The sequence below is a fragment of the Hyperolius riggenbachi genome, chromosome 11, assembly GCF_040937935.1.
Source record: "Hyperolius riggenbachi isolate aHypRig1 chromosome 11, aHypRig1.pri, whole genome shotgun sequence".
In the NCBI taxonomy this organism is placed as follows: domain Eukaryota; kingdom Metazoa; phylum Chordata; class Amphibia; order Anura; family Hyperoliidae; genus Hyperolius; species Hyperolius riggenbachi.
In genome coordinates this window covers 245,419,980-245,432,058 of record NC_090656.1, presented here as the reverse complement: position 1 = coordinate 245,432,058, position 12,079 = coordinate 245,419,980, and the positions used below count along the sequence as shown (strand labels likewise).

The following is a 12,079-nucleotide window of genomic DNA, read 5'->3' as shown; positions in this document are numbered from 1 at the left end:
AAATGCTTAGGTAAGAGTAGTAGGAAGTAAGAGTAGGGAGTATGTGAGGCGGGCCAAGGTTGGGTTAAATGGGTTAAATGGAGTATGGATGGAGCGCCTGTGGAGAACGGATGTTGAGTGTGGTAAGAGGTTTGATTTTAAGTGGTAAGATGAGAGAAAGCTGGGGTAGGGTAGAAAATGAAGGAAGTAGCATAGCTCTATATGGTTTAATAAAGTTTTAATAAAGTTTTGTAATAAATAGATTGATAAAATGTAAAATAACCCCCCCTTCTCTCCTGCTATATTGATAACCGATGATGACAGCTCAGCTTGACCTAGGAGCATGGCAGTGAAGTTATGTATTTATCGGTCGAGCAGGTGAATGATCTGAGGTTAAAAAAAAAAAAAAAAATTTAAAGCTATAATGGCTGAAACCTGAGAAATGATTTTTTTTCCATTTCTTTCTTAATATTCCTGCTAAAATGGATTTAGAATAAATTCTCAGCAAAATGTATCACCCAAAGAAAGCCTAATTGGTGGCTGAAAAAACAAGATAAAGATCAATTCAGTGTGATAAGTAGTGATAAAGTTATTGGCAAATGAATGGGAGATGAAAGTTGCTCAGATGCAAAAAAAATAAACAACCCTTCGGGCTTAAGTGGTTAAACTCGGTAAGATGACATTTCACTATGTAAAGAGTTCTGTATAGTGGTGCTCAAATACCCCTTTTTAAAATTCGAGTTTGGTCGAATTCGAATAGTAAATTATTCGAGGTCAGTCGAATATTCGAGTCGAATAATTTTTACTATTCGATTCGACCTCGGACTTCGAGCTTACTATTCGAGTCGGTATTCGAGCTCATTATTCGAGCTGACTATTCGAATTGGCCTTAAATAGCTTCCAACACTTGTTTTGAGGGTGAATGATGCAAGAAACATCTTTTTTTCCAAGTAACAACAGCAAGTGATTATGTGGGCATGTTCCTTTAAAAAAAAAAAAGGTGGAAAGAGAAGTTGTGTCCAGAATTTTGTTCAGTACTGTATATACTTCTTCTTATTTATCTTCTATATCTTCTTCTTCTTCTTCTTCTTCTTCATCTTCTTCATCTTCATCTTCTTCATCTTCATCTTCTTCATCTTCATCTTCTTCATCTTCATCTTCATCTTCTTCATCTCCATCTTCTTCATCTTCTTCATCTTCATCTTCTTCATCTTCTTCTCCTTCTCCTTCTTCTTCTTCATCTTCTCCTTCTTCTTCTTCATCTTCTCCTTCTTCTTCATCTTCATCTTCTCCTTCTTCTTCTTCTTCATCTTCTCCTTCTTCTTCATCTTCATCTTCTCCTTCTTCTTCATCTTCATCTTCTCCTTCTTCTTCATCTTCTCCTTCTTCTTCTTCTTCATCTTCTCCTTCTTCTTCTTCTTCTTCTTCATCTTCTCCTTCTTCTTCATCTTCTTCTCCTTCTTCATCTTCTCCTTCTTCTTCTTCTTCATCTTCTCCTTCTTCATCTTCATCTTCTCCTTCTTCATCTTCATCTTCTCCTTCTTCATCTTCTTCTTCTTCTTCATCTTCTCCTTCTTCATCTTCTCCTTCTTCATCTTCATCTTCTCCTTCTTCATCTTCTCCTTCTTCATCTTCTCCTTCTTCATCTTCTCCTTCTTCATCTTCTCCTTCTTCATCTTCTCCTTCTTCATCTTCATCTTCATCTTCTCCTTCATCTTCATCTTCTCCTTCATCTTCTCCTTCATCTTCATCTTCTCCTTCTTCATCTTCATCTTCTCCTTCATCTTCTCCTTCATCTTCATCTTCTTCATCTTCATCTTCTCCTTCTTCATCTTCATCTTCTTCATCTTCTTCATCTTCATCTTCTCCTTCTTCTTCATCTTCATCTCCTTCTTCTTCATCTTCATCTTCTCCTTCTTCTTCATCTTCTTCATCTTCTCCTTCTTCTTCTTCTTCTTCTTCTTCTTCATCTTCTCCTTCTTCTTTTTCTTTTCAATTTTTTTTTTAAAGAAATGCAGCTATTTTTGAGCGTAACAAATAGCTGGTGGCGCACGCATGTTGGAAGCGCCATTGTATGTGCTCCCTGGCAGTGGAAACACACAGACAGCAGGAGGTAAATTCAGCAGCAGGAGGAGGAGGATGAGTGTGTGGCAGCAGGCAGTCAATGAGGCAGGCAGCGTGACATAATAGCCCTGGTACCTAGCGGTGATACCAGGGCTGTAAATAAACACAGCAGGCAGGAGGTCCCAGACAGCGGTCGTGCAGCCCACATCGTGTCCAATACACAACTGGGACAACACAGTTTTCAACCCGGGCACCTCTGAAAAATTAAACCCTTTTTTTTTTTTTTTTTTTTTTTTTGTATGGTTTTTTGGTTTTGTTTGTAAAACAAATTACACAGATATATAGCTATTTTTTGACGTAATAGCTGGTGGCAGAGTGGCAGCAGAATGTAATTCTGTGTACCCTGGCAGTGGGAAACACAGACCGACAGCAGCAGCAGCAGGAGCAATGGAGGAGTAATGTGAGCAGCTATTGTTTGACGTAATAGCTGGTGGCAGAGTGGCAGCAGAAGGTAATTCTGTGTACCCTGGCAGTGGGAAACACAGACAGACAGCAGCAGCAGCAGGAGGAATGGAGGAGTAGTGTGAGTGTGGCAGCAGGCAGGCAGCGTGACATAATAGCCCTGGTACCTAGCGGGTGATACCAGGGCTGTAAATAAACACAACAGGAGGTCCCAGACAGCGGTCGTGCAGCCCACATCGTGTCCAATACACAACTGGGACAACACAGTTTTCAACCCGGGCACCTCAGAAAAATTAAACCTTTTTTTTTTTAATGGTTTTGTAGTTTTGGTTTTACAACCAATTACACAGATATAGCTATTTTTTGAAGTAATAGCTGGTGGCAGAGTGGCAGCAGAAGGTAAATCTGTGTACCCTGACAGTGGGAAACACAGACAGACAGCAGAAGGGCAGTACACAGCAGCCCACTGTAGGTGTAAAATGTGTGGCTGCAGGCGACGTAATAGTCAAAGTGAACCAGGCTGGCTTAGTGAGCAGGAGCCAGGAGGTGGTAAAGGGTGGTAAGGCACATTAACGATGGTTCTTCAGTTCATGTCCCCCTTTTGCCAACAACAGGGGCCAGGAACTCGCCTTCCACCCACGCCTGGTTCATCTTGAGAAACGTCAGTCTGTCCACAGACTTGTGAGACAGACGTGAGCGTTTCTCGGTGACCACGCCACCAGCTGCACTGAAGCAGCGCTCGGACAGCACGCTGGAAGGGGGACAGGACAGCACTTCCAGGGCGTACTGCGCCAGCTCGCTCCAGATCTCCAGGCGCTTGACCCAATACTCCATGGGATCAACAGGGGCATCGCTGTCAAGCCCGCTGTAGGACCCCATGTAGTCAGCCACCATGCGGGTCAGGCGCTGGCTGTGACCGGAGGAGGATGCTGCTGCATGCACCTCCTCTCTAGTCACTGCTGCCGGAGCCTCTACAGTCCTGTAGAGCTCGTTGCTGAGAGACAGCAGGTCTGTGGGGCGCTTGCTGCTGGATGCAGGCACCTGCTGCTGCCTCTGTGCTGGCTGGACAGTGGGGGTGGAAGGCTGGGGGAAGGCTTCCTCCAAGCGCTCAACAAGGGCCTGCTGCAAGCTCCTTATTTGTTGCGCTGGGTCTCCTCCTGCAGGCGGCAGGAACTGGCTCAACTTCCCCTTGAGGCGCGGGTCCAACATCATGCTGATCCAGATGTCCTCCCTCTGCTTCATCTGGATCACCCTGGGGTCCCTGCGCAGGCACGTCAGCATGTGCGCTGCCATTGGGAAGAGGCGGGCCACGTCTGCTGGCACATCGACGGCAGTGCTGTCCTCCTCATCCTCCTCCTCTGCCGCCTCAGCCTCTCTCCACCCCCGCACCAACTCAGCTGCGCTGTGCTGATCCCCCTCATCAGCAGCAAGGTCAGGGACCTCCACCAAGTCCTCCTCCTCCTCCCCCTCAGAGGTGGACTGCGCAGCTGGTTGCCGCTCCTGCTGGTCCAAGGCTGCCGCTCCCTGTTCCAGCAAAGCATCGAGGGCCCTGTTCAGCAGAGAAACCAGGGGCACCCACTCGCAGACCATAGCATGGTCCCTGCTCACCATGTTAGTGGCCTGCAGAAAGGGAGCCAGCACTAAGCACACCTGCTGCATGTGCCTCCAGTCATCATCGGGGACGATGGACGGGATGTTGCTGGTCTTGTCCCTTCTCTGAGCGGCGGAAACAGTGGCCAGGGCAAGGTACTGGTTGACAGCGTGCTTCTGTTCAACCAGACGCTCCAACATCGCCAGGGTGGAGTTCCAGCGAGTCGGAACGTCAAGGATCAGCCGATGGCGTGGCAGCTCCAGCTCCTTTTGCACGTCTTCCAGGCTCGCACAGGCTGCAGCCGAGCGCCGGAAGTGACGCACAACGTTCCTTGCCATTTCCAGCAGTTCGCCCATCCCCTGGTAGGTGCGCAAGAACTTCTGCACCACCAGGTTCAGCACGTGGGCAAGACAGGGGATGTGGGTCAGGTTTCCCCTGTCTATTGCGGCAACCAGATTGGCCCCATTGTCGGCCACCACCTCTCCGACTCTGAGGCCTCTGGGGGTCAGCCAAATCCTCTCCTGCTCCTGGAGTTTGGCCAACACATGGGTTGCCGTCAGCTTGGTCTTCCCAAGGCTGACCAAGTGCAGCAGCGCTTGGCAGTGGCGGGCCTTCACGCTGCTGCTGAGGCGGGGGGTTTGGCCAGGTGTGCCGGAGGATGGCAGAGGATCGGAGGAACCTGCTGCAGTTCCCCCGACCCTGCGGGGTGGCACCACCCACTGTGTTGCTGCTGCTGCTGTGCCCGCTGCTGCTCTCCCATCCTCACCCCCTTCCACCAAGCTGACCCAGTGGACAGTGAAGGACAGGTAGCGGCCTGCTGCTCTAGGAGTCCATGGTGACGTGGACCCTTTCACCAACCGCGTGCTCCAGCCCTCGCTCCACATTGGCCATCACAAAGCGGTGCAGTGCAGGAATGGCCTTGCGGGCGAAGAAGTGTCTGCTGGGGAGCTGCCAGTCTGGGGCTGCGCAAGCAAGCAGCGCACGAATGTCGCTCCCCTCCTGCACGAGCGTGTACGGCAGGAGTTGGGAGCACATGGCCCGTGCCAGCAAGCCGTTCAGCTGACTCACGCGACGGCTGCTGGGAGGCAGAGCCCTAACCACTCCCTGGAAGGACTCGCTCAAAAGGCTCTGGCGTGGCCTTTTGCTGGCACGGGAATCAGCAGAGGAGGCCACTGAGGACTGGCTGCCAGAACAGGCCTCAGTGTCGGTGGCAGGAGTTGCAGAGGGGGGAGGAGCAGTGCGTTTCCGCACTCCTGCTGGTGCTGCTGGAGGAGCAGGAGGGCGGGTGGCTGCTGTTGCTGCTGCTGCTGAAGGCTGTGCAGTGATGGGTGTGGTGCCACTGCCAGCACCAGATGCCTTCAGCCTCTGGAACTCCTCATGCTGGTGGAAATGTTTCGCAGCAAGGTGGTTGATGAGCGAGCTGGTGCTGAACTTTAAGGGGTCTGCACCTCTGCTCAACTTCCGCTGACAGTGGTTGCAAGTGGCGTACTTGCTGTACACTGTGGGCATGGTGAAAAAGCGCCAGATTGGTGACAAAAACAACCCCCTATGGCATGGAACCGCTGCTGCCTGTCTCCCTGTGGTGGTTGGGGGGGGGGGGGGGGGGGGGCTTGGGTGCGGCTGGTGGTGGTACTGGCAGATGCTGCTGCTGCTGAGCCTGAGACACCAGCAGGCTGGGGGACCTGCCTACTACTGCCAATGCTTGCAATGATGCGCCTCCTTGCAAGGCCCACAAGCGCATCCTCCTCCTCCTCCTCAGAGCTGCTGAGGACGACATCCCCTGGAGGTGGTGGCACCCAGTCTCTGTCTGTCACCGTGTCATCATCATCCTCCCCCTCCTGAAACATGTCCTGCTGGGATGATGACCCCCCAAACTCCTCTCCTGATGCATGGATGGGCTGCTTGACTGTCGCCACAGTCTTGCTGTCCAATCCCTCATCCCCCAAAGTGCCCATCAGCATCTCCTCCTCCAAATCGCCAACAACAGCAGACAATTGACTCATCATGCCTGGGGTCAAAAGAGTGCTGAGTGACAGGTCGGCGACTGACGGTGAACTGGCCTCCTCCCCAGGCCCTGCTGGGCGGCTGCTGCGAACAGGGGTGGTGGTGGTGAGGGTGGAGGCCTCGGATGCAGAGCTGATGGCGGGCTGCTCATCCTCCGTCATCAGTTGCACCACAGTGTCTGCATCCTTTTCCTCAATGGGACGTTTCCGACCCGGCTGGAGGAAAATCGGAGCAGGTGCTACACGCTGCTGCTGCTGTGTCTCTGCAGCGTGAGTTTCAGATGCTCCTGCTGGGCGGCGCCCAAGGCGTCCACGGCCAGTGGCTATAGGAGGAATGTTGGCCACTGACGCTGCTGCTGCGGAACTGTGCATGGTGGCGCGCCCGCGGCCGCGGCTTGCCACAATGCTGCTCCCTCTCCTCCTGATTCCCTTGCTGCCCTACCCCTTGCCCAGACCGCGCTGGCTGCCACTTCCAGACATCTTCGATGTTTTGGGCGTAAACACAAAAGTTTTTTTAAAAGGGCGGGTGAAAAGTGGGGTACTTTAATGGAGTGGGTTGGTGGGCGAGGTGACTGAGTGAGTGTCTAGTACAGTAAGTAAGTAGTAACAGTCAGTAAGTACAACTAGAAGTTACAATAATCAGTAGTAATAATCACAAGGAAATAGAGTGTGTGTACACAGACAGTGAGTGAGTGCACGCACACGCAGGAGCTAGCCTATGAACAGTGACTGAGTGTCCCTACTAGTACAGTAAGTAGTAACAGTAAGTACAACCAGAAATTACAATAATCAATCAGTAATCAGAAGGAAATAGAGTGTGTGTACACTACAGTACACAGACAGTGAGTGCACGCACACGCAGGAGCTAGTAGCCTATGAACAGTGACAGTGAGTGTCCTAGTACAGTTACAGTATATAACTATTCAGAAGGAAATAGAGTGTGTGTACACTACAGTACACAGACAGTGAGTGCACGCACACGCAGGAGCTAGCCTATGAACAGTGACAGTCAGTGAGTGTCCTAGTACAGTTACAGTATATAACTATTCAGAAGGAAATAGTGTGTGTACAGTACACAGACAGTGAGTGCACGCACACGCAGGAGCTAGTAGCCTATGCACAGTGACTGAGTGAGTGTCCTAGTACAGTTACAGTATATAACTACAATACAAAATACAATCAATCAGTACTAAAGGACAGCAGAAATACTGGTATAGATGAGAAATAAACAGAGGACAGGAGAGAACAGCTGCCCACACAGGCAAGGCCCTGAGGCCTAAAGCTGTAAGCCTGCAGCAGCTGTCTGAGTCTCTCTCTATGTAACACAAAAGCTACTAACTAAAATACAATGTCTATCTAACTAACAACAATATAGGTGTATATAGGAGGTGTATGTGAGCAAAAACGCTAGGTAAATGACCACAATAAAGCTCTTGCTAAGCCAACGCACAAAGGAGCAAATCTCTCTCTGTGCAAAGTCGGGCAAGGACGGAGAAACGGAACATGGCGGCCGCTATTTATAGGATAGGGGCTGGCCAGGGTCCCCCTCAGTGATTGGCCGCCGTCAGAGGGCCTGGAAGCCCTCTGATTGGCTCTAAGGACATCAATCTGGGCTATGACGCTATTCGAGCTCGGTATTCGAGCTCGAATAGCGCTGTTAGCTCGAATAGCGCGAATAGTGAATGGGCTATTCGAGTTCACTCGAATAGCCCATTCGAATAGCTCCAGCTATTCGGAGCTCGAATACCGAGCTCGAATAGTTGAAAAAGAGCTCGAATATTCGAGCTACTCGAATATTCGAGCTCTGCTGAGCACCACTGGTTCTGTATACACATTAAATACATTTTAATGCAAAGCTGTGGTCCAGCACCAGGATCCCCTGGAGGTTTGTGCAGCTTACAATCAAAATTTTAATTACATGTAATCGCAATGGTGAAATTTTATGTTAAATTTTGCTAAAATGAAATCAGCACCATCAACACTGGCACTGAGGGAGGCATTAAGGGGGAAAGGTGGTACAGAGGGACACGGAAGGGGGCATTAAGGGCACATAGGGAGACACTGAGGGCACAGAGGGAGACAGTAAGGGCACAGAGGAACTGTGGGGGGCACTGAAGGGACAGAGGAGGCATAGGGGGATGCTGAGGGAACAAGGACACAGTGGAGACAGGGGGACACTGAGGGAACAGGGGGGACAGAATTGGTACAGTGGAGGGGACAGAGGTGATACAGTGGAGGCAGAGGGGGACGCTAAGGACACTAAGGAACCAGGGGGACAAAGGTGACACAGTGAAGGCAGAGCGGGGCACTGAGGGACCAGGGGGACAGCGGTGACTCAGTGGAGGCAGAGGGGGACTCAGAGAACAGGGGAACAAAGGTGACAGAGTGGGACACTGAGGTAACAGGGGGACAGTGGTGACAGAGGAGGATGCCAGGGGACAGAGGTGACAGAGGAGGATGCCAGGGGGACAGTGGTGACACAGTGAAGGCAGAGGGGGACACTGAGGGACCAGGAGGACAGAGGTGACACAGTGGAGGCAGAGGGGGACACTGAGGGACCAGGGGGACAGCGGTGACACAGTGGAGGCAGAGGGGGATGCTGAGGGAACAGGGGACAGAGGTGACACAGTGGAGACTGGGGGATGCTGAGGGAACAGGGGGACAGAGGTGACACAGTGGAGACTGGGGGATGCTGAGAGAACAGAGGGACAGAGGTGACACAGTGAAGGCAGAGGGGGACACTGATGGACCAGGAGGACAGTGGTGACACAGTGGAGGCAGAGGGGGGTGCTGAGGGAACAGGGGGACAGCGGTGACACAGTGGAGGTAGAGGGTGTTGCTGAGGACATAGAGGGGGACTCTGGAGGCACAGGGGGGCTTAGAGGAGGTACAGGGAACAGAGATGGCACAGTGTTCCGACTTAAAGGGACTCGGAGCTGACATTAAAAAGATTTTATACATACCTTGGGCTTCCTCCAGCCCCATCCACCTGGATCGCTCCCACGCCACCGTCCTCCGCTGCCTGCAGCTTCAGGAACCGGGTCCCGTGACTGACGCCAGTCGGGCCAGTGTACGCAGGAGAAGTCGCCCTCTACGTATCTCTTCAGCAACTGCTGGAGACATATGCAAACAGCGCACTTTTCTTACGCCAGACTGGAGCCGACTGACGGAACTGCGGGGTGCCGGTTCTCATAGCTGCAGGCAGCGGAGGACGGTGGCGTGGGAGCGATCAGAGCGTATGGGGCTGGAGGATGCCCGCCCCAGGTATATATATAAAATCTGTTTAATTTTCAGCTGAGTCCCTTTAAGGATTCAGCTTAAGAACAAACTGCCAGTCCCCATCTTCTTCACTAACCAGGGATTACCTGTATTGGGTCTTCATAAAGCCTTTCAATTATGATTGGCCAATCACTAACCAATTTTCCCACCTCCATGTAGCTTCTGTGCATAGCATTCAATATCTGTTGACCATCATACTACATGGAGGTGGTAACATTGGCCAGTGATTGGCCAATCATAATTGAATGTGTGTACCAGGGTTTAATATTGGACTTTTTAGCATACATTGAGAGTTACTCTTCCTGTAATGTTTCTGGTCTCTGATTGGCCTCTCTGTTTTCCAGCTGGGCTGCTATCTGGGATTTGCCACAGCGTGGAGACACCTGCTCACACCCGGTTCAGATGACAGACACAGGTTGGTGTGGTTATACTGCAGACTACTCTGTATGAAGCTCCAGGTGCTCCGCTCCGAACAGGAAACAAGGGCTCCGCCGCGGGCTCACATTATAAGAGCCGCGATTTGTGGCAATGGGAGGAAATTTGGGCACAGGAAGTCCCCAGGGTAGAATATCGGGCGTTGAGTCTTACCGTAATGAAATTGCAGCTGTGCATAGTGGGCGCGGAGGGCCTCTGCATAGTGCCAAGGCCTCTGCATAGTGCGCCCAAATTTACTCTCATTGCTGGAAATCGCGGCTCTGCCAGGAAGGAGGATGGAGGGGGGTTAAGCAACGGGGGGGGATAGGATTGGGCATCAAAAGCTGCAATTTGCAGCAATGACAGGAAAGTTGGATGAATGGAAGCACCTGATAAATTAGCATGCGTTGAGTCTTCCCAATGCACAGCCATTTTTTTGGGCAACTTCCTGCATCCAACTCTACTGTCATCACCGCAAATTGCAACGGGGGGGGGGGGGGGGTGATGGGGAGGTTGAGGTGGTTAGGCGCCAGCAGTGGGTGACGCACCAGTAGGTGGAGGGTTCTGTATGAGAGTAGGGTTAGGCTTAGTCGTAGTAAAATATCAGTAAAGATTGATATCTTACTATCGGAATCCAGTAGTAGAATATCGTTATTTTTAGCTATATTCTACCAGCGGCAATCCCCTACGCCCTTTTTTCCAGGTGGTTATTTTTCATGTCAAGTCTCCGCACCAGGTACGGAGCAGACAATGTCACTAGGGATGGAGAGGTGTGGCTAGCCATATCTGCTAGTACAGAGTGGACAATGTCACTACACGTTTCAGGGATGGAGGGGTGTGGCTATCCATATCTGCTAGTACGGAGTGGATGTCACTACGCGTTTCAAGGATTAAGGGTTGTGGCTAGCCATATCTGCTGGTATGGAGTGGATGATGTCACTACGTGTTTCAGGGATGGAGGGGTGTGGCTAGCTGCAGCCACTGGTACGGAGTGGATGATGTCACTACGCGTTTCAGGGATGGAGGAGAGTGGCTAGCTGCAGCCAGTGGTATGCAGTGGATGTCACTACGCGTTTCAGGGATGGAGGAGAGTGGCTAGCTGCAGCCAGTGGTATGCAGTGGATGTCACTACGCGTTTCAGGGATGGAGGGTTGTGGCTAGCCATATCTGCTAGTACGGAGTGGATGATGTCACTACGCGTTTCAGGGATGGAGGGGTGTGGCTAGCTGCAGCCACTGGTATGCAGTGGATGATGTCACTACGCATTTCAGGGATGGAGGGGTGTGGGTAGCCGCAGCCACTGGTACGGAGTGGATGATGTCACTACGCGTTTCAGGGATGGAGTGGTGTGGCTAGCTGCAGCCAGTGGTATGCAGTGGATGTCACTACGCGTTTCAGGGATGGAGGGGTGTGGCTAGCTGCAGCCAATGGTATGCAGTGGATGATGTCACTACGCGTTTCAGCGATGGAGAAGAGTGGCTAGCTGCAGCCAATGGTATGCAGTGGATGATGTCACTACGCGTTTCAGGGATGGAGGAGAGTGGCTAGCTGCAGCCAGTGGTATGCAGTGGATGTCACTACGCGTTTCAGGGATGGAGGAGAGTGGCTAGCTGCAGCCAGTGGTATGCAGTGAATGATGTCACTACGCGTTTCAGGGATGGAGGAGAGTGGCTAGCTGCAGCCAATGGTATGCAGTGAATGATGTCACTACGCATTTCAGGGATGGAGGGGTGTGGGTAGGCGCAGCCACTGGTACGGAGTGGATGATGTCACTACACGTTTCAGGGATGGAGGGGTGTGGCTAGCTGCAGCCAGTGGTATGCAGTGGATGTCACTACGCGTTTCAGGGATGGAGGGGTGTGGCTAGCTGCAGCCAGTGGTATGCAGTGGATGATGTCACTATGCGTTTCAGGGATGGAGGAGAGTGGCTAGCTGCAGCCAGTGGTATGCAGTGAATGATGTCACTACGCGTTTCAGGGATGGAGGAGAGTGGCTAGCTGCAGCCAATGGTATGCAGTGAATGATGTCACTACGCATTTCAGGGATGGAGGGGTGTGGGTAGGCGCAGCCACTGGTACGGAGTGGATGATGTCACTACACGTTTCAGGGATGGAGGGGTGTGGCTAGCCGCAGCCACTGGTACGGAGTGGATGATGTCACTACCCGTTTCAGGGATGGAGGGGTGTGGCTAGCTGCAGCCAGTGGTATGCAGTGGATGATGTCACTATGCGTTTCAGGGATGGAGGGGTGTGGCTAGCTGCAGCCAGTGGTATGCAGTGGATGATGT

The 12,079-nt window shown here is 51.6% G+C and overlaps 1 protein-coding gene across 2 annotated transcripts in view; it reads left to right on the top strand.

Moving 5' to 3' along the window:
- LTO1 (LTO1 maturation factor of ABCE1) overlaps positions 1 to 12,079 on the top strand; it is an 89,581-nt gene that overhangs the window by 18,203 nt on the left and 59,299 nt on the right. For both annotated transcript variants that reach the window (XM_068260051.1, XM_068260050.1), the window contains exon 3: positions 9,723 to 9,793. In XM_068260051.1, the coding sequence (XP_068116152.1) occupies positions 9,723 to 9,793 (71 nt within the window). The remainder of the gene's footprint in view (positions 1 to 9,722; positions 9,794 to 12,079) is intronic.